This window comes from Pseudoliparis swirei, chromosome 6 (assembly GCF_029220125.1).
Source record: "Pseudoliparis swirei isolate HS2019 ecotype Mariana Trench chromosome 6, NWPU_hadal_v1, whole genome shotgun sequence".
NCBI classification, from domain to species: domain Eukaryota; kingdom Metazoa; phylum Chordata; class Actinopteri; order Perciformes; family Liparidae; genus Pseudoliparis; species Pseudoliparis swirei.
In genome coordinates, this window is record NC_079393.1 from 17,956,941 (window position 1) to 17,978,107 (window position 21,167).

General features: G+C 43.3%; 1 protein-coding gene across 1 annotated transcript in view; it reads left to right on the top strand.

Moving 5' to 3' along the window:
* Positions 1 to 21,167, top strand: part of trim44 (tripartite motif containing 44) — a 35,723-nt gene that overhangs the window by 5,221 nt on the left and 9,335 nt on the right. The window contains exons 4-5 of the mRNA XM_056415785.1: positions 4,747 to 5,031; positions 10,290 to 10,312. Coding sequence (XP_056271760.1) covers positions 4,747 to 5,031; positions 10,290 to 10,312 — 308 coding nt within the window. The remainder of the gene's footprint in view (positions 1 to 4,746; positions 5,032 to 10,289; positions 10,313 to 21,167) is intronic.

Consider the following 21,167-nt stretch of genomic DNA (forward strand, 5'->3'; position numbering starts at 1 on the left):
TGCCATGATCAGTCCTGGTTCACCGAATATAAAAAACTAAGAGTTGGGCAGACGGCTGCGAGCGAGACACACAACATGGGGAGAAGCAAGGAGTGGCACATGTGTGTACATGACTAACCAGTGAGGGCATGCACACTCTCACAACTAACCCTGCTCTCAAAGTTGAGTTTTGCTCGTGCGATAACCGAGGGAGCCACTTGCCCTCTTCCGATTGGTTACTCTCAGCGCGATCACACCCACACAAACTGCTGCATGTTGCTGCTGACCGTCTGTCTGCCCAGCCACCCAATCGGAGAGGTCCACCGCGAGTAAACAAATACAATATGTGTGGAGCAGACGAGGCTGCTTGTTGTTGTATTGAGAATGAAAACCTACTCTGTCATGAACCGAACCAGTTCAGAGAAAAACATCAAGTCAGACACCTGCACACAATACTAAAATGATCTTGCAGCAGTGTAATAATCTAATACAATAATAGAAAATACAAAAAAATTTATCCAATAGGTGTCAATGAGGAAAGCTGTTGTCTGTGAAAAACTAAATGGGGAATTTAACCCTGAGCTGGTGTTTGCTCATTCACATTGTGTAATGATGTACTTTGCTGCAGGTGTGTTTTCTCTTTCTAAGCTCACAGTTCCGTTGTCCACGGGGAAGTGGAATACAATGCAAAAAACAGTGATGAGACTGCATGTGCATATGAATGTGACGCCAGAGGCTTAACCGAACATGACGGGACTAGATTGCTGTCGGTCGCTCGGTCGTTACTTATCGTCAAAGAGCGGGACGTGATTTGTGAAACATGTCCAGTCCAGCAGGGTGTCATCGTGTATTCTCGCTCCTTGTTTCCGTGTGTCGTCGAGGACGGAGGCCGCCCGTAGTGCCGCTCTCTGCAGCGACCGAGAGGAGTCTGCAATCTGCAGGCAGCATGGCAACATCAGCCCAGTCCCAAATGATATGTGTGCGGTAGCGACAGCCATTTGCCCTGCCTCACATCATTTACAAGGGCAGCAGACGCATTACAGCGGTCTCAGGGAGCCGAGGAACAGACGGCAGCGGCGTGAAAAGACTTTGCTGCTTTCGGTTATTTTCATCCTGCTTTTTCTTGTTCAATTTTCCCTCATTCTGTTCGTCTTCCGCCTCCCACTCTTCCTCTCTTGACACCCTCTCCCACTGCTCTTTAAGACTGCCATTCCCCTTCTATCTCCACTCGCGGCATTTTAATTAAATGACCCTGAATCATTCCCCCAGAAAGTTGCTTGGCTGACATTGCCTGATTTGCCGCACTCGTCCCATTAAAAAGGTGCTGGGTATTGAAACTATTATAAAACCCCAGGCCTTCGGTCTCATTTCCCCCTCCCTCTTTTACCTTCTCTTACATTCACAATTTATATTTCTTCATCGAACTTTTGAAGAGCTGATGTATTTAAGATGAACTTGTATTGCTGTGTTGTGTTCGAGGTATAATTGGAGAATCTAATTCCTGCAAGAGATAAAAGCGAGCGTGAGAGTAGTGTTCACTTGGAACTGGGCCACTGTTGCCCAGGGAAAGGACATTTCAAATCCATTTACCCCTAATGCTCTATTAATGCTTTTTAAGCCTTTTTTTAAAAAGCATCACACAAAACGGACCCTAGTAAGCACCAGAACTGGCACTAATTTCAAAGAAAGTTAACTATTTGAACTGTAGTGCTCCCAAAATTCCCCTTAGGAAGGGAGCATCAAAGTCTCTATGGAAATTTCAAAGAACATACGCTGAATCTGCGTTTTTTTCATTTCTTCATTGAAGCTTTCCCCCAAGAATGCTATATTTGGATCCATAAGGGCTTTAGTTCTTCTTCTCTTTTTGTCGCCACTCATGACTCGCACAACCTTTTTGTTAGAGCCAGTAACGGACTTCACTTTTGTGTGAAGTTAATTCAGTTTGAGTGTCTTTCCTGATTGTAATCTGAGAACGGTTTTATTTTAAGTAAATCACATACCCCAGCTTTCTGTTTCTGAGCAAACATGTTCATGGAAATTCGACTTCAGCACACCTTTCACGTCTTGTTCATAAAGTAATTAAATCGTCCATGGTGGTTGACAGGCAGATTACAGTCCCTTGGATAAACCCGACATTGGCCTTTTTTTGCAATTGCCTGCAATACCATAATTCCTGAATTTCTCTGAGACTGGTTTGACAGAGATAATGCTAGGCGTGCTAGAAACATGACTGGAAATGAATTTGGCTTCCCTAATCTGCTTGCCGAACGTCGTACCTTTTGCTTGAAAAAGAAATGAGCTTTCTTAATCTGCTAGCCTGACGTCGTACCTCTGCCTGTGTGCTCTCTCTCTCTCTCTCTCTCGCTCATATCCACTGTCCTTACTCTAACTCTTGTAAGCAGCGTGCCGCTGTCTCTCCCGAGGCCTCATTTTGTGGCCTCAGTTTGCAGCTATGCAAATGAAGTTTAGCATGCGTGAATGCTGCTTCCTTGCTCGCTGGACACGTTCTCAGAGAAACTCAATCGCATTCGCTGGGTGAAAGGTCCAAGGGCGGAGGGCTCCTGCTCCACATCAACAAAGTGATCCAGGATCACGCCTCCCATCTGCCACAGGGACTCCATGGTAGGGCTGGGGGCCTGTTGGAGGCCCGCGGGAGAGGAAGATGTGACGATGGAATGTGTTCGTTTGATGAGATACTAAAGACGACACGTTTTATGTTCTGATGCTGTCCGCCCTATTCGTGTTGTGGCTTTGTTCTTGGCTAGCATTGTTCTTCATGATTCATTGGCACCGCTTTCTCTCCATTCATGGAAACCCGATGGGACCACAAAGAGTCCGCATATGCAGATTTTATGAAGTGATGTATACTTATGTATGTATGACTTATTTATGTGGTAGAATAATGATATGTGAAATGAAACTGGAGACCTCAATGAGTGAAGATTAGTTCTCACAAATGTTTCCTCACTATTTAATTTTTGCAGCGTAAAGAGAGAAGAGTTGGCATTATCAGCTACAATGCAATATATATATATAGTGTGTGTGTGTGTGTACCACATTTAACGTATTCGAAAACATGCTGTGTAGCTACTATTAGCCATAAGCTACTGGTCATAATTCCATACGTTGTCGATCTGTAAGTCGTAGAGAGACTCTCAGTTTAAAAGAAATGGCACAAATGTAACTCCATCAGTATTCATAAGGATAGCTGAATGCTAAAGCTATGCCTGACAAGGAATTAACTAATAAAACAATTACTGCTAGCTGTTATTAAATTCATACTATAATACAAAAAAAGTCGATAATACAAAAAAAGTGACGGGCTCATTAGACGTGGCAAACTGAATATAAATGAAAATGCCTTGCAGATAGTAAAGCCTTTTTAAAAAATTATATTTGAAAGGCAAATGTCGATGTGCAGAAGAGTTGACTTGAATATTGAATGTGTGGCTCCATCACGGTGTCGACGCGCCTCAATCAGAGCCAACTTGGAGCAAGACGTCTGCCACATCAAAACATGAGCAACAGCTCAAGCATTGAATTATTATCTCCCTCTGAAATGAGGTAGTAAATATGCCTTGTCATTTCTAAATGTGTTTTTTTAAGTCTTAGATGCGTACATTTTGAATTAATGACTTCTAAAAGATTGAATCAGCCGATATAGTAATTAATTTATATTATGTATTTAGTTTATGATGTTTGGGCTCTTCCTACTATTGCTTTGTGTTGAAGTAAAGAACTTCCGGCACAGGAGAATAGATTGAACAAAAACGAAGCTTTATTCCCTCCAATCTACTTTCAGTATCTATACAAGTAATGGGACATGTTCCATTGTTTCTAATTCATCAGAGATATATTTAGGGTATTGATTTTGGTGAAGGACCCCAAAAAAAACACAGTTAACATCTAATCGGAAAGCAAGAGCAAAGTGTCTGTCTGATTTAGAATGAACAATGTGCACGCTTTTCTCTGTTTGTATAAAGAAATTAAATACAAAATGTTACCTCTTGCACTTCGTTTAATCGGCAATTTGGAGATTGTGATTGCTTGTGCCGAAATAGCATGTAGATGATAAAACTGTGGGCCCCTAGGGGCCGTGGCTCTGCCAACCTCAGTAAAGACCGATGATTCCTTGCTTCACTGGAGAGAGGGAGGCTGTAGGGAAACGAGATAAAATAGATGGAAAGGAAGAGGGTGAAGTTCTGCTCAAGGGAAGTCGGCTGTAGCTCAGTGGGGTAAGGGTGTTGTCCTGCAACCCCAAGGTAGTCTGTTTGATCCCGGCTCTCCCCATTAGTTGCAAGTCGAAGTGTCCTTGAGCAAGGCACTGAACCCCCAGTTGCTTCCCGGGCGCATCACTGCAGCCCACTGCTCCTTAATAACTAAGGATGGGTTAAATGCAGAGAACTAATTTTGTTGCATGAGTACCTGTACTCTGTGCAATGACAATAGATTGAATCCAATCCAATCCAATAATTTCAATCACCATGTATTTCTTTATTTTTGCATCTAGATGTCCAATTCATAGACATGCAATTTCACCTCATCTCTTTGTTTACTTGTTTTTGAGTGTATTGTCTCTCTCTGCTTCTCTGTTTTACTCCATTTCATACCTACACTGAAGTAGTTCAGTCAGGGCTAACTTGAAACCGCCCACTGTCTCAGTCCTGTCTTGGTTACTTTTGGATTTCCTCTACTTTAATGTGCCCCGTTCAATCCTTCACTTTCACTCACGCTCTCCTTCTCCTGTACTTCATCTACATGTCTTAGATGTCAACGGAGGAGCTCGAGGCCTATGTGAACATTCAGTTTGATGAGCTCCGCAATCTGGTGTGTCTGGAGGAGAAGAGGACCCTTCACCTGGTGGACCTCAAAGAGGCCTTCCTGACCGCATCCGCCGCTGAGAAAATCGCAGAGATCTCCCTCGAAACCGAGCGCCTGCAGGAAGAGATGGCCAACATCACACACCAGCTGTGCCTGCTGGAGCGGGCGGAGTCGATGGGTCCTGCGATGGCAGCAGTGGCCCTCGCAGCAGGACCAGCCCGCCGAGTGCCGGTGAGAAGGGCCTTCCTTTTTATTGTGACGAACATTCAGCATGGCACGCTATATATAGGCTGATGTTTAAAGCTTGGATCCTTCGGCTACTGCGAAACCCAGCGTTTGCCTTCAGATCTTCAGACTGTCGCTTTACTTAACTACAGACTCGGACAGTACACAACGCTGTAGTTAAGAATGTCGGCATTACTCAAATATGGCTCCCTGAATCTGAAAGTTAATCGATATGGTTTTTCAGCCGGATCAAATTCAGTTTATAATCTGTATTTAATGTTGGGTTTTTAAACCGGATCCACTTGATTCAAAAGTCGGTTTAGAACTGGGCAGCAAGTAACGGCAGTCTGCTCTGGGCTCCAACTACAGGAGTTTTGGGATGATTAAAATCATTTAAGATTGAAAAACTCCAAACGCCAAAGCCTGTTGTGGACAACATCTTTGGCCGGTCTTAAAAGCGGTTAACAAAATGACTAAAACCCAGGGCATTAGATCCGTAGGTCCGCATCTGAGCAAAGCTGGCATCCTAAATCAAGTCACATGACACCGTTTTCTGAAAGAGCACAACGGTGTCAATGATTAATTAACACACTTTAAACACTGAGGTCCGCTGCCAAAGTTGTAACTAAGCGCAGCCTCGTAAAACAGGGCACTATTGCCTTGTCAATAAACAGTTTGCCAGCCAGCAGAAAGCTGTTCTGTTGCTCATCATATATATTTAGTTTTGATCATTTCTATGTCTGCTTGTGATGTGGCCTAACTTACAAATGTTCTTGCTGGTAAAGACTCGGTGCCTTGTCTAAAGACACCTGAGCAGGATGGTCGCTTGCAGCCATGGAGGTTTGATTCCAGGCCTTCAACGTAAAGGATTATCTTCCTAATGTCTGGCATCTGCTGCACTGTCATTATGACAAAAATTAATATGGTAAACAGGTGTCACCATACACAGTTTTGTTCCTAATGAAAGACGAGACCGGCTGTATTTATCCAGGCGATCATTATGGTCATGTGTAGAAATGCACTTTTCCTTTCATAGCTGTGTCAGTGCAATGCAGATGGTTGGATGAAAACAAATGCTGGGCTGTAGACTGATGCGGTATAGTACGGCTATATACACAGCAGCTGGCACACTGTCCTTCCTTTTTAACCTCACACTCTCTCATCTCTGGTTTTTACATTGAAGTGGAGGCTTTTACTGCGTATATCTCCCAATTTAAAATACCCCATCAGTCCATTTGTCACTCTGTACACTGAAGTCACTACATTCAGGAAAAGGGGGCTTGAGTGTTCCCTGGTGGAGCTCGACAGGACCAGGGAGGCCTCAGTAATGCTGCTGTGCAGATTGCTTTTCTCGCTGAGTAATGAGTCCACGGTGGGCCAAGTTCATTAGGAGCCCTAATTGAATGATGATTGGGACCCTGTTTGTTCTTGTGTGTTAGTCAAGGCTGGAGTGGGCAGTGTTATTTGGAAATGCGTGGTCACAGGAGAGGTGTAGAGAGGCGGCTTATGCAGTACTTATGCAGGACTTATGTAGCGATGATGTATCTTTTTAATGTTCCAAGTGAATTGGGCTGAGTTGTATGCGTAGGCTGAGATGTAAAGTGAACAGGTCAGGCGGTACCAAAACAGTCGTTGCGTCAAGTACCCCTGAACTCGCCAACACCTGCATTTATCCTCAGTAAAACGTTTGTGATGTGTTGAGAGTTTCTTGTAACCGGAGAACAGCCGGCTCAGACATTAATCCTCCGACTTGCTCCCTCACTATATCACTGTTAATGTGTCCGTGTCCTAGTGGCAGCGTCTCCAGATGGTACGCTGAACTACAATCATTCACTTCGCCCTTCACTGCAGTTCTGATTAACTTTTCAGGGTTCTCCTTGTCTGTGACACTGGAGCTGAAACTATGCAGTCGGTCTACTAATAATTGTTTCGTCGTTCAACATTTTAAAAATATCAAATCGGAAGTTTTTCCTTCATTCCAACTTTGACCAAGAGAAGAAAAGATCAGCAACTTCTGAGCCAAGTCGAAAAAGCAATTGCAGCTGCAGCCATGCAACGGCGAGCCTGTGGAGTGGGGCAACGATGATGTCAATTGTGTCTCACCTTCATAAGCCCCTTCCTTTAAAATGCTCCCCAAAGAATATAGCACATCATTGATGAGTCTTTTGGCTTGAGGTCAAACAAACACATTACTCCTGGTTCCGTTTTAATAATTGCTCATCATTCTTTTAAATCAGGCACAGGAACACACACACACGCACACACACACACACCATAAAGAGGGTCAACAGGGTTGAGCAAAACCTTCACAAAATCGCCCAATCAGTGGGAGCCAGAGGGAGAATATATTAAGCAACTCTGTCTATTTATTATCAAAATACTCTGTCTCCACGTTTCTGTAAAGTGCCTGTAGGTACTCATTTGTACAGCTTTGCAGTTTGCTGACCTGAACAGAGGACTGTACAGTTAAAAAACAAACATGTACAGTCTATGTCGCCGGGCAGGAAATGATCTTTCTGCCTGACGGGGACAGAGCCAACACAAAAAACAAACCAAGCCAAGCTCATGAGCCAGGCATTAGGAGTCGGCACCAAGGCAAGGCAAGTTTATTTGTATCGTACATTTCAATAACAAGGCAATTAAAATTGCTTCACATAAAACCAAAAAGCATCAAAAACATAATGCAAAAGAAAATGAGATTTGAAAACAATTAAGAACATTCATTAAAACATCAAACAGTCAAACAACAATAAATAGAATAAAAGTTGCAGAGCAGTTAAATAAATAAAATGCAGTCATGGGACGCAGTTATTGATTGATATCCTTGAAACTTGTTCAATTAAAGGCAACAACAAACAATCTGGATTGAAAGGGGCTGAGTGTTCCAGCTTTGACCCGTCTCAGTCGTGACCCGGTCACAGTGAAGTCCTTGGAGGCCGGTTTGAAACTATTCAGCCTTTCGGCTCGACATTACAATAATAGAAAGTTAATTGTTAAGACTCTTCTTCCCATGCAGTTTTGTTCAATTTTGATATATAGTGAATGTTTGAGAATTAATTTAGCATTATTGGTAAAACATAGAAATAAAAAAGGACGTTTTATCAATTATTCATCATTGCTTTCAAGGTGCACCATATGAAATCCTCTAATTTGATGCTAACTTCACGTTAGTAGTTTTTCAAGGTATTTATAATAAATCATTGCTGTGTCTACAAAAAAGAATTTGAAGAGCTTATTACATATACCAATTTACCATAATTTCATGATAAACTCACTTATTTGTATTTAGCGCTCCGCCAACAGATGTTTTGTAAGGGCAGTTGGTGCACTTTTGAAATAAAGCTGAGCTCTCTCCAAGAGATCGAGGGCGCATCATTTATGAAGTTGATATTGTTTAAATTATGAAGAGGGCAGCTTTAGGTTGCTCTTTCAGTGGCTTTGCAAGTTTGCGAATTGTGATGTGCACAATATAGACTGAACTGCCCCAGGCCATGTAAATAATGGTGGTATTATTATATTATTCAGCTGTGATGTATGAGTTTCCAGCTCACACACACACGCTGGAAAGGTAACTGCAGCAATAACGGTCAAAACGAAGCTCCATCGACGTCGTGTTTTTTCTTTCAGCATATTGCTTCCAATTTTGTGGGCAGTGTCATTGAAACACTCTTAAATCGGCCCAAATGAAAACAAAGCACACAACTGGGACCATAATGACATTCCATTCATTATGTTGTGATATAATGCACTATAAGCAAATATAAAGGAAATGCAGTTTGCAATACTAATTCAGCATTTACTTGCAGAGCATCCGGGGCGATGGAAGTTCAAACCAAACAAATAGTCACAAAGTTTTTTCTGCTTTCATCATTAACACCATCTGATCACCGAATGATTGCCCAGTCAGTTTAAATGATGTCAGAGCAGATGTCAAGACATTAGGACATCGACTCTGTCGTAGGATAACTTCATTGTGGCTTGTGGGTATTATTTTTTTCCAGGGAATTGATTTTTGAACTGAAAGATGATATATCGCAAGTTTTGCACTTTTTAATTCGACGACATGTAGTTTCTTCAGAATAGTTTGAAGTGTGTGGTGTGTGCTACCCTATGTGCATTCCACTTTATTGCCTCTCCAGCTGAGGGTGGTAGACAAAAATGTATCGACAAAAAGTATTTTTACCCAGCAGCATCATTATTTTTAATACCACTCTGGTATTTGTATATGTCTACTCTGTGAGTGACTTGAAACCTGTTAGCAGTCGACCAGTAATCGGTCATCTAACAGGAAGAGAGGCAGCATTTCAGCAACCAGTCACGAGCTTCTCTGGTGAATGTCAGCTTGGCACTCTGATAACACAAATTGTCTCTTGAGTGTCTTGAAGTGTTTGACAAGGTAAAACAAAGAAGAATCTCACTGAGTTCCAATATTTGAAAGTGTCTTATTTGTCCAGATCTGAAGCTAATTAAATTTGGAGCCAGATCTTCGTCAGTGAGGCAGACAGCCAGTCAATGCTCTGCAGCCACCGCTCATCAGTTCTGCTCTCCTCTGCTGTGCTACCGAGAAGCCCCCCCCCCCCCCCCCGCCTTCTAGACGCTGTAAATTGCACGGTGTCAATATCCCTTTCTGTCGCAGCCATCTTAGCCTCGGTAGTCAAGGTCCAGGCCTACAGAACAGTCGGAGCTTGGCAAATTATTAAAGATGACAAAGGCCACGCCTTGTGTTCAACGTCCTCTTGTCTGAAAATACACCAATTGAGATGATTAATGGTCTAACGAGTATTAATACTGTACATGATTCCAGTGTGGCGCATGGATGCTTTATGTTTGGCATGCTGAATACTGAACAAACCGGTGCTCCTGGTAGGCGTTGTGAAATAATGCATTTACATCTTCTAGAGGTCATCAGAATCTGAAATGTGATTTTACGTTTTTTGTTTGCCACATGAGTAAACGTGCAATGTTCGTGTAACCGTCACATTCTGGCAGTAAACAGACCGCGTCCATCATTTTGACATGCAACAATCTTTGAAGAGCCGATCACAATTAAAGAGGCTCATTTGGTGCTTTGTTCCAGACTGCGCCTTTCACAGCTAATAAATATACATGAGCACAAGTGGTGGGTGAAAGTTAATTGGTCAGATTAAGAGCCACGCCAGATGCGGAACCTAGTTGATGTAAATTATCTTCTTTTTTATTCACCTGTTTATTTGGTATCCACACAAAGATTTTAAATCTCTCTCTCTCCTTTTCCTTGTTTTCAGCGCGACATTGAAGCCAGGCCAAGGTAAGACTGCCAGTATGATTCATTTTCACCCTTTCATAACAGGAGAGTTTCACACACACACACACACACACACACACACACACACACTCACCCTCCAACTATTTTCCCATCTTGTAGTGACTCATTAAAGCAACTCACAAGCTCACCACAGACTCAATGTCACCTATGCACATCAAGCCTCTCATGCCTCCAAAGCTATCCGGTCACATGCGAGTCACGTCAGTGTCCCAGCAAGGCAATTGTGTGTGTGTGTGTGTGTATTCCTATAAGACGAGCTGTTGTGTCATTAGTCGGGTCAAGCCACGCCCTCTGATCCCGCTTCGTCTTTACATTGGTACTATGTCCAAGCTGGTTATGTGTGCCTGCCAGTGGAGGAACCGGACTGGACGGATGCAGCCATATTATTTTCCAGCCACATATACAGTTTGTTTGGGTCTTTTTTTATTTTGCCTGGACTACATCCGTAACCTTTTATCTCTCTGTGTCAGACGATCTGAAATGGATAGTCCTCTCCCAGTCTCACACTTATTGATCTGTTGACACTGAAAGCCTCTCTGCCTCCTTCAGCCGGTTACAGGAGCGCTCCTCGCACCGCCTGCTGGTTCTGCCTCTCCTCCTGGTCTCGTGGGCTTTCATCTCAAAGTACTCCTCCCTGATACAGACACGTACACACCTTCAGCAAATGCCAGCACATCTGTCCTCAAAGAAAAATAACCTTATTTTCTGTGAGACTTAATTTGATTAGATAAGACAATGGAAGATGAAGGCTGAAAAAATACTATATATATATAATCCTGTGTGCCACAGCATGGATAACATGCATATTTGTTGCATGTGGGAATTGTACTGTATTTCCACACACGGTGCTGACATGTAAAATGTTATTGATTGGTCAGTATTATGACCTCACTGTGGAGCAGATGGCTGCGGTGTTGGACCCAAGGGTGAGAGAGTTAAATGTGTGCCCTTAGTCAAGGTTAACCTTTACATCTCTCCACACTCACCCTCTGATAATTAATCCCAAAGTGCCCTAAAATGCAGTGAGTGCAGAATCCACTGTGGCTAGTGGAAGACGACTCCTTTTGGAGAGAAAAACATGAGAAGTTAAGAGTTTTTAATTGAGGAAACATGTATTAAAAAATTCTGTACCATGTGTAAGTTTATGACAGTGGTTGAGCAATAGAGATTGGACATCCTAAGGCGGCTCGAAGGGGAAGCCAACAAAGGGCGAAATGGAATAAAGATGGAGCAGAAGGATAGACACTCAGCAGGAGGAAGGGAGGAGTGGTTGTTATGGAATGCAGACAGCAAATTGACTATGAAGCAGAAACACTAATCTGGTGTCTGAGCCCCGTATCGCTGCTGTAGACAGAGCCTCCCCAAAGACAACAATCCTGCACCCACACGCATCTTTCCCGGACTTCCTCATCAATACAATCCCGCCTCTCCACAAATCCCGTAACATATAAATACTCCATGCATGCTAAGATTTGTCCTCCTCTGAATATAAATATTGCTTCACTCCGCTCAGCCCAACCTTCTCACTGCTGCCTCTAATGGGATACATTTCAAATTGTGCTTGCCTTGCTCGGCTTAAAGGCCCTCAGCTCCCGTTGCAACCCTTGTCTTTGACTTCCCCCTTTTATACATGCGTGTTGTCTTGTGTTTGTCTCTTTATTTGCTAGTGTGTATTTGTATGTATTAACTTGGAAAATCAGAACAATATCATCTGGATCTCATCTAGCTGTTGCAGTCTCATTGTTTGTGTATTAATGCATGTAATAATGTCCCCTAAGGGGTGACTATTTAGGTTATGTCAGTATCTCGTGCACTGTTACACCATTTAGTCTGTCTAATTGATTTGGAAGAGCAATAATTAAAGGTTGCACCTAAACTCATGACTACAATTCTATTTCTCTCTCAAAGTCTACACTTTGCCGACTGTCTTTCTGAGAACACACACTTCATTTGCGTTGACATTTGGTTTTCTTAGCTTTCATTGATCCTAGAGCGGCGGTACATCAGGAGTCACCAGACTACTGACTAAAGGAGGAGAGTGTCTCTGACACACTCACAAATGAAAGGAAAGGCTTATTTCTTCACTTTTATGTGACCATGCATACGGGAGAAATAGAAGCAAAGACAGTGGGACAGTCAATGAGATAAAAAAAGGAGCACTCCAAGGAAATCCGCTTGTTGGACTTCTATTCACTGTTGCGTTGGGACTTCAGAATATTTGATTTTGAATAGATATGTAGAATAATTTCTGTCTTTTGGCTTCCCCGACTTCAGAGTTTTTAGCTCAGGAATTGTGGACTTTTTGCCACCATGAAGGAAGGACTCATTGGAACACTGCAAAGGAAAAAGTAACAAGTTAACCAATATGTCTCAAAGTCAATAATCTCTATTACATCGGTATAACAAAAATGGAATTGTGCATAGTCTTTGGCGATCAGACTCTATCCTGAACCAGGATAAACGAGGAGCGGTGACGCTGAGTTCTGATCCGACAGACACGGGTGGAGGTGAATAATGGAGTTTCTGCCTGGAGGCGACTGGGGGGGGGGGGGGGGGTCGCCTGCAGGTTTGAGGTGAAACGGCAGCTGGCAGAGTAGTGTGACAGCAACGATCTGATTGGCTTAGAGACATTGTGCTGCATCTAATTGGTCGTCAACGTGCACGCCCCCCTAGATCAGCTGACAGTGTAATCACTATGAGTAACAGACTGAGACACTGATGCATGACCCGCCTGTAAAGAGAATCTTCCTTCCTGAACTACCGCTTAAGCTCCATTTAATGTTCTCTGATTCACTAAATCAGCAAGTACAGATCACCTCAAACTTTTAAGTGACATATTTGGGCAAATTATTTTGATCAGTTCTTCTATATTCCCTTAACCAAGCCACCAACCGGGTTTGGCAAAGTAAAACATTTTATTGATGAGATAACTGATTACCTACGACTCTCTCCATCTTTTAACGATCAACGCAGAACAAACAAAGATGCCATGTCTGCGCTCCCCGGACAGAAGGTGACCGATCAGCATGAATATGAAATGGTTCAGTATCATGACCCTTTCAAATAGCACATGAAGTAATCCATAGTGTGGCTGTTGTAATTCATACTTGTAATTGTAAAACACACAACTGAATGCTCGCTCCACCACAAATGTTAACATGTTGGAATATTAGCCTGGCGGAGCTAAAGCTCTGAATTCTAGTTGAGCGCCACAGGAACCGTCAACGCCGTAATCCCTGACCCTGGTTGTGCCAGATAAATCCTGACTTGATGTGACTTCATCCACCTGTGCCACAAGCTCTTCTTGCACCCATTGGTACTCAATCCGTCTCTTCCAAAGAAGGCATGGAACAAAAAAATGTATCTACTTTTTTTTTTTAATGTAGTTGTGGTCAGTGCAGGTGAAAGTACTGTATTAATGCACAGGAACTAAATGAGTGGATTGTAAGGGGCACATCTGTTTGAGTGTATTTTGCACTTGTTTCCCTCTTGAATTTTGTTTTCAAAATCTGCCTCTTTTTTTTTTTTATCTGCGTCATGCTCATTATATTTGCAGAGGGAACGTAATTCAAACGGAAGAAACGAGAGCTACATGTCTGTGAACCCCCCCGAGTGACTGTATAAAAAAACATGCCACCCCAAAAGAAGAAAGAGAAAATGATACAAGGGAATAGGGGAGAATCATTACAAATCATCAAAATTCACACCTATCAAATGAAGGGGAACAAACCGGCATAAATATCCGGGATGTGAGAGCTTCGTATGACAGCCACTGGATGTGAACTCCGAAACAAAACAAAGAAGCAGCAGGAAAATCAATGCCTTCCACTGATAACAGGGTTTGTTTCTGAGTTTGAATCTGCCTCAAGATCAGTAAACCTGCGAGAAGAAGAGCCACCTGAATTAAGAAAAGGTAAAGCTTTGTCGAGTGTGATGGAGGTCTTTTTAGAATAGAAATTGCATGGTGCAATCACACTCAAATGGTAAAGCCTGCTGGGAAGCATAGCACTTCCCCCACCCCACCCATCCATTGCTCCAATCAATCACTCACGTCACGCTGTATCTCAAGAGCCTGTGTCCCCTGCTTCCCTCACTTTATCACTCATGCATGGGCCAGAACACACACACACACAGCTGGCTGAACTCACAGATTATCTCCAATATGCACTCTCCTACATTCATTTCCATCCATACATGACGAAGGTGCTCTCCACTTTCCTCACTCTGTAATTAGGTTTTAAAGACCCTCTCTGACTGTCGTAATTCTATACATTTCTACTTAATCTCTCTGATCTCCGTTGAGAAGTTTGTCATCTTCCGTCATCAAACGCTCGCTGACGGAGGAGAGCAATGGTGCAAATTGCTCTCTCTCTTTCTCTCTCCCTCTCTCTCCCTGAGTGAAGGCTGTGTAGACCACCCTCAATCATGGTGTCCGAAAGGAAAAGGGTCTGACGGGGAGGCGAGTCGGCCACTTTGGGACACATCTTAAACCGTCGCTCTGAGCTGCCTGCCCTTCGGCGGGTCAAATAGATGGGTTGAGTGAAGCTGGGCGGTGTCAGGGGAGCAGGGCTAGAGCACACGGGACCGAGCCCAGAGATGAGGGGATGGAGGGAGAGCTGCATTTCTTCTCATGAAAAATGTACATCGCCTCCTCAAGGAGCTACGACAGGCCCTCTGCCATTATCCCATTCTATTTGTGGGTGTGTGTATTTTTGTTTGTCTCAACATGCCCTCATTGAATAATTTAAGTGTGTGTGTGTGTCCCAGCTGCTTTATGACCGTACTAAAACTGCTTCATCCCCGCCCCCCATTCAACAGGAGTGGATCTGAGCTCCCAAATGAATGCAAAGCTCACGCAAACCAAAAACCGACGTGTATTTAGATGACGAAAGACCAAAAGCGTGCATAATTCATGTCACATGCATAATTTCTCTCAGTCTTGACTTGGTGTTTGTCTCATGCATTTGTGTTGGTGCTCGCATGCGTTTCATGGATCCTGCGGCACTAGCATGACACATCAAAGTACTTTGAAACGGAGGGGTGTGTGCAGAGGTGTTGACGGGAATAAATAAGGGAAATTAGTGTGTTGGCGTGTGTCCCTCGTGATGACTAATGGCAGTTATTTGTCTCTGCTGCAACTGTTCTGAAATACAAATGAGGTCGTTCACACAGTAGCAACGGCAGCCCTCGTCCTCAGTTGTGCATTTGAGAGCCGAAGGTTTCCACCCAAAGCTTCCGGTTCAAAGATGTCATGTTAAAGTGGCTCGTATGTCACGTGACTGTTGGACCGCATGTCAAAATGCAACCGAGATCAGTCGGTTTAACTTTTTGCGAAACATGAAGGGTATGAATGTATTTTTAAACACAAATGGCTTCTTTTGATTTTGGATTTGACTGACTCCTAATAAATTGTATGTGTTTCATAATTTTGAACAGAGTTTAACTCGTGACACTGCTGGATTTTTTTAGTTGTTTGATTTCCTCCAGTATCGGTCTGAGAGAGCCGGGGACACGGTGGACAGAGCTTTAGGAGGGCTTTGCTTTATTGATCTTCTGTGTCGATAGAGCACCTCCCAGAGTTCTCATATCCATGTCCAATACATCTCTTGCCCACCTGGCCTTCCCACCGCTGCATGTGTGCAAAGTTGTGCTTCAGCGTGGCGACCCTTCACCCGGAGAGAAGGAAAGCCCGTCTTGTTTTACTGTTCTTCACTCTTTGTAAAGCCGATAAGACAGAAGGATTTAACAAGGAGCACCATGGGATTTTAAACATTAATATTGGATGAACTTTGCCTTTTTAAATGTATAGAGAGAAGAAGAAAAAAAGGTTGAGTTTGACACAAAGTAATGGGTTGAGAACCTTTTGTGGTCCATAGTTTACATATCAGGCTGATGCTCGTATCCAGAGGGTCTTTAAGTTAAATAGAATACATTTGTTTGTTGAAATAATTTGTTGCTCGTTTTAAAGACAGGCAAGAAGCACAAGCTATGAAAGATAGATGTGTACATGACATTTACAACTTAAAAATTGAGAATCAAGTTTAAAAATTGACCTGAAATGAGTGCAGCTCGGCTGATGCACGAGGTGAATAGAAAGTGTGCTGTAGAGATGCAGAGATTAAAAACATCAACGCTATAGCAAGCTTTATGGGTATGCTGGTAATTCAGAATAGACAAAATTGACAAATATTATTTCAGAAAGCTCCAGTGCAACAATAGTCTGATGGTAAACCTCACAAGGCTTCCTGGTATTCTAAATCCTCCAGCTGTCTATGTTTCGATATTTCGGCTTTAACAAATACTCTTCCTGATAACATTGGTGTTGAACACCCGAGTCACGAAGACTGAGGAGAAACCACACTTTGTGTTTCTTATTCCAATGTCGTGCATTAATTTACTGTCTGTTATTGTAAATTCAGGCGGAACATGTCTGACTTGATGTGTTTTCATATTCTTCATAATTTATGAATGCAGAACAGTTTCTATGTGCTGCACCCCTTTTCTCACAGCCACACGTGTTCCTTATGTCTCCCCCTGCAGCTGCTCATTGAATCACCTCCCCAGACTTCTCAAACTGCCCCATCCAATCATCGTGTTGTGTGTTTTGTTGAAGCAAGCAGTGAAGATTCAGTAGCAGAGACACAAATATAAATATATATATCCAAATGCAATACTTCTGGTGTGAGCACGTAGGTGTTTTATGTGAGCGGCTGTCGGTTGCTCCAATTATTTTAAAAAGAAGAAAGCGTCAAAGAAAAAAAGGGCAGTGATGAAGAGAGTTGGCAGATGGCAGATATTGGATCGCTCTATCCAAGTTGCAGATATTGACATTTTTCTTTTTTAAATTATCTAAATTATGTCAAAGCACATCTGGCGAGATACAGCGCTGCTGTAGCGCTGCTGAAATGACCTTCTAGTTTCAATGATGTGATTCATGAGCAGTATTTTTATAGCCACAGCCACCGACCATGTGGAAGGATTATTTGCTCTCAGACTGGAAAACATAATATATCATGTGTAACCGCAGTAACACACAATTGTAAAACATAAGATGGTCGATATTTATTCAAAGTTATTTTGACAACACTCAGACATGCTGGCTGCACTGAGCTAAATGCTCAAATAATGCTAACATGCTGACAATGACGATAGATGTCCAACATGTTCTAATATTAGCAAGTAAGTATTTAAAAATGTAAATCTTGACTGATAATTGATTGAGAAGTCATGACTATTAACTATGACATCATAAGTGGTTAATAAATATCTTTAACTCATTAGACTCTCGGCAATAGGTGTTCTGAACATAAACACTTTAAACTCCCAATTTCGACAGGAAAAGTCAGGATTGGTCGACTGTCGTCCGTGAATGTCCGTACACAAGAGTTCCTCCAGTCGTTCAGTCTGGACCAAAGGGCGTGGCGGTCAGACCAACGACTCTGGAGCCGCACGTCTAGCATGACTAAAAATAGCAGGACGAATGGTGTTGTTGGTGTTTGTGGATTGCCTCATTCTCATTTCAACACGTGTCTGCAGTCCCATGCTTTTCATTGGGTACTTTGGAAAAGATGATCTGATCTGAACATCTAACAGCTGGACTGTAATGATCAGCAAACGTCAATGTTGTCGATCAGAATAAGCATCTCTGGAAACGGCCCTTCAGCCTCTTACTAATTGGGATGAGTTGTCATGTTGTGCACTGTAGGCTATGGGCGGGGTGCTTGTGAGATTCTGTTTTTTGCATTTTAAAATAACTATTTGGCTCGAGAAAGGCTGATGACATTCTGTAGAAAGATATTTTGCTATTAGGCCCTCTGCTGTTTAGTATCTTATACCCATTTCTAAACAGGGGAAATAGGTCCATTTTGAAACTCTTTGCATATTCCCTCTCCCATTGCTCATTTCAATATGCTTAATTCGTTTGAATGTTACAAGGGCAATAAGGCCAAAGCATCAAATAATAATGAGATTACAAAGAGAAAGGTACACATCCTAAAATCATGACAGTGCTTGCTCCCTCGCAGCCACAGGCTCTGTGTTTTATCCACTCGGCAGATTGTCATACTGATATGTAGACACTGCCTTCCACCTTATCATGCATGAAATTCTCTCTCTCACACACACACACACACACACACAAGTAAAAGCAATCTGAAGATATCTCACTGTGTATAAACATTTATTATGCATTCTAGAATCAAACACACACTTGCATGTTTAGGGTAATTAGACGGGAAAAAGCTTTTATACACAGATCCCTTCCTCACACTCTCACCTACGATGTCCCCTTTTAACCACACAAACACACGCATGCGCACACACACACACACACACACACACACACACAGTGTGTTAGCCTTCGGGTGGAATTACCGGTTTGATTTCATCTCGGTGGAGATGTAGGAGAATGATAGTGGCAGGCTAAACCAGGGGGCAATGAATCAGTGCCTTATCAAACCTCTGGCCCAAGTTGTGAACTGTCAATTTAGAAACTACAAACACACACACACACACACACACACCATGGGCAAGCGTCACTTTTCTGCAGTTGAACTCAGCAGCAATGTCCCCGCACGTGTCTGCGGGCTCAGGGGGGGGGGGCTCAGTGTGTGTGTGTGTGTGTGTGGGGGGGCGGTTGTCAGGGCGCTCTCCTCGCTCTCCGTCCAGTCTTTCTCTCTGCTCAGCTATTCTCCCAGGGAGGGGACGGGGGAGTGGGCAAAGGCTGGCATGTTTAATTCAGCGGCTTGACGACAAGTCCTGTCACCATGTAGATTTATATTGTCGAGAGAGCAATGAGGAGATGGTTGGGATTTAACTACCCCGGGATTCTAATGGCAGATTTATCATGCACTTCACAAAATCACCTTAATCCAGTGTTGTTCTCTGAAGGGAGGGAAGGATGTGAACGGAAAATGTATTGCTTTTTTCTGCACGTCTCAGTTTCTCTTTTGGACCAGACAATTGGTCACTGGTTGTTGCTTTTCATAATTAAAAATCATTGCTTTTGAGTTTTGTGACTTTTGGCTACAGACGGATAGACGGATGCATGTTTGAAATATAAATGATGTCTCGTATTCACCTATGATAACAGATAAAGATCCAATTCCCAAGGGTGGGCATTAATGAAGAAATTAAATCCGATGGGGCCATGCTACCTTCAGGAGAAGACGGACTTTTATGACTGATGCTTTACAGGATGCATTAGTGCACGTAAAAAAGTGCAATAGTCGGCCAGCACTGGGGAGCTGTCGAGGCCCCGACTGTATTTCACGGTGCTGAGCTGCATCTGACTGGCTGCTCCTACACAAACAAAACAACACATCTCACTGGCTAATAAAGCCCAAACCCGCCTCAGTTTGTGCAGTGCCGCCTGTAAAGTACAATGCTTATATATTTGCATTGAAGCATAACATTTGCATTTCAAGCTTTTCTGTAAATAATTTAGAAGAATCTAGTGGTAGATATCGTAACTGTTCATTTGTGTGTTTGTTGCAAGAGGAAGATGCTCCTGCTGCACCCAAAAGATAGTCCTTTACTCCAACGGCAGTTTAACATTCTGCAGAGGAAAGGGGGGGGGGGGGGAGGCATGGGAGACTTATCAGCCGAGGTGGAAGTTGTGACAGGTTTTCTGGGCTGTCTGCCTGGGTGTCCTTCACACTGAGCGCTTGGATGATGGGGCGTGGATGCAGCAGGGTGGGCGACTTCTCATGTGACAGAAGGCTTGGCCTAATAACCAACCGGTTCTCCAACTCCCTCTGACTCATCGACGCACTCTCGTTTTCTCTCTGCTCCTCTTCTCTGGCCTTATGTGTCTCTTACATCTCTCCATCTCTCATAGAAGAGAGTACAGACAGCGGAGGAGTCCGTTTCATTGCCTCACGTGTGGCGTAAATGAGCTTTTAATTTTAAAATCTCTCCAGAGCGATCCAGATTCTGGCTCAGCCGGTCTGGGCACCTGGGCAGTTCCCTGATTAAGGTGGCACCGGCATTCTTCTGTGAGAGAAGGGGGTCGTTTGAAAGAGGCAACAGGGGGCAGCTCTGCCAGCCTGCCAAGTGTGTGTGCGCTGCTGTGGCCTGTCAGTCTTCATAATGGATGTCTGGACGGAGCCAGCTCAGTGGTCACATGACAGACTGTGGGGACCAGAAGAACTTCACTCAGTAACCCTGAATCAATGGGGCCGAAGGGGACAACAAAGGGCAGAGGGGGGCAAGGCTTATTGCCGAGGGGACAACAAAGGGCAGAGGCCGTATGGCCGTGGGCAAATGAAGCGAAGAAAAAACAAGTGAGACGTAGAAACGGGGCATTATAAAGGACAGAGAATGGCCCATGAAACTAAATTACACCCAAGTTGAAGTCACAAAAAAGGAATATGAGAAAGAAAATCATAAGTAAAAGGGAGAGTAGGAACAGCGGAGGTGCTCACTATTCTTTACCAGAAGGACAGATAAAAGTTTATCTGTCAAATGTGTTTTTCTCTCCCTTTCTCACGCTTGTGGGCTTGAGATTCACACTTCAAAGGGGTATTAGAAACTAGAAAATGTCAATGTAAGCCAAAGACATGGGCTGCATTTAAAGTTGGCATGTTTTTAGAAACCTGCAAGAAAAGGAAGTTTTGCTCGGCTTGACGAGTATAAAATAACCTCCGACCCGGTAAAGTGAAGCAATATCCGCCTGGCTGCGTCTGAGATAAGGAGGTTCAGTAGACGTGATATTAGTAGTCTTAGATAACTGGTGTGACTAAGCAGGCTATCAGCATTCACCGGAGAGGATTTTGTTATTCAGCAATGGGCATTTACACATTTAAGATGTGGGAATGAAATCCCTTATCGCATGCAA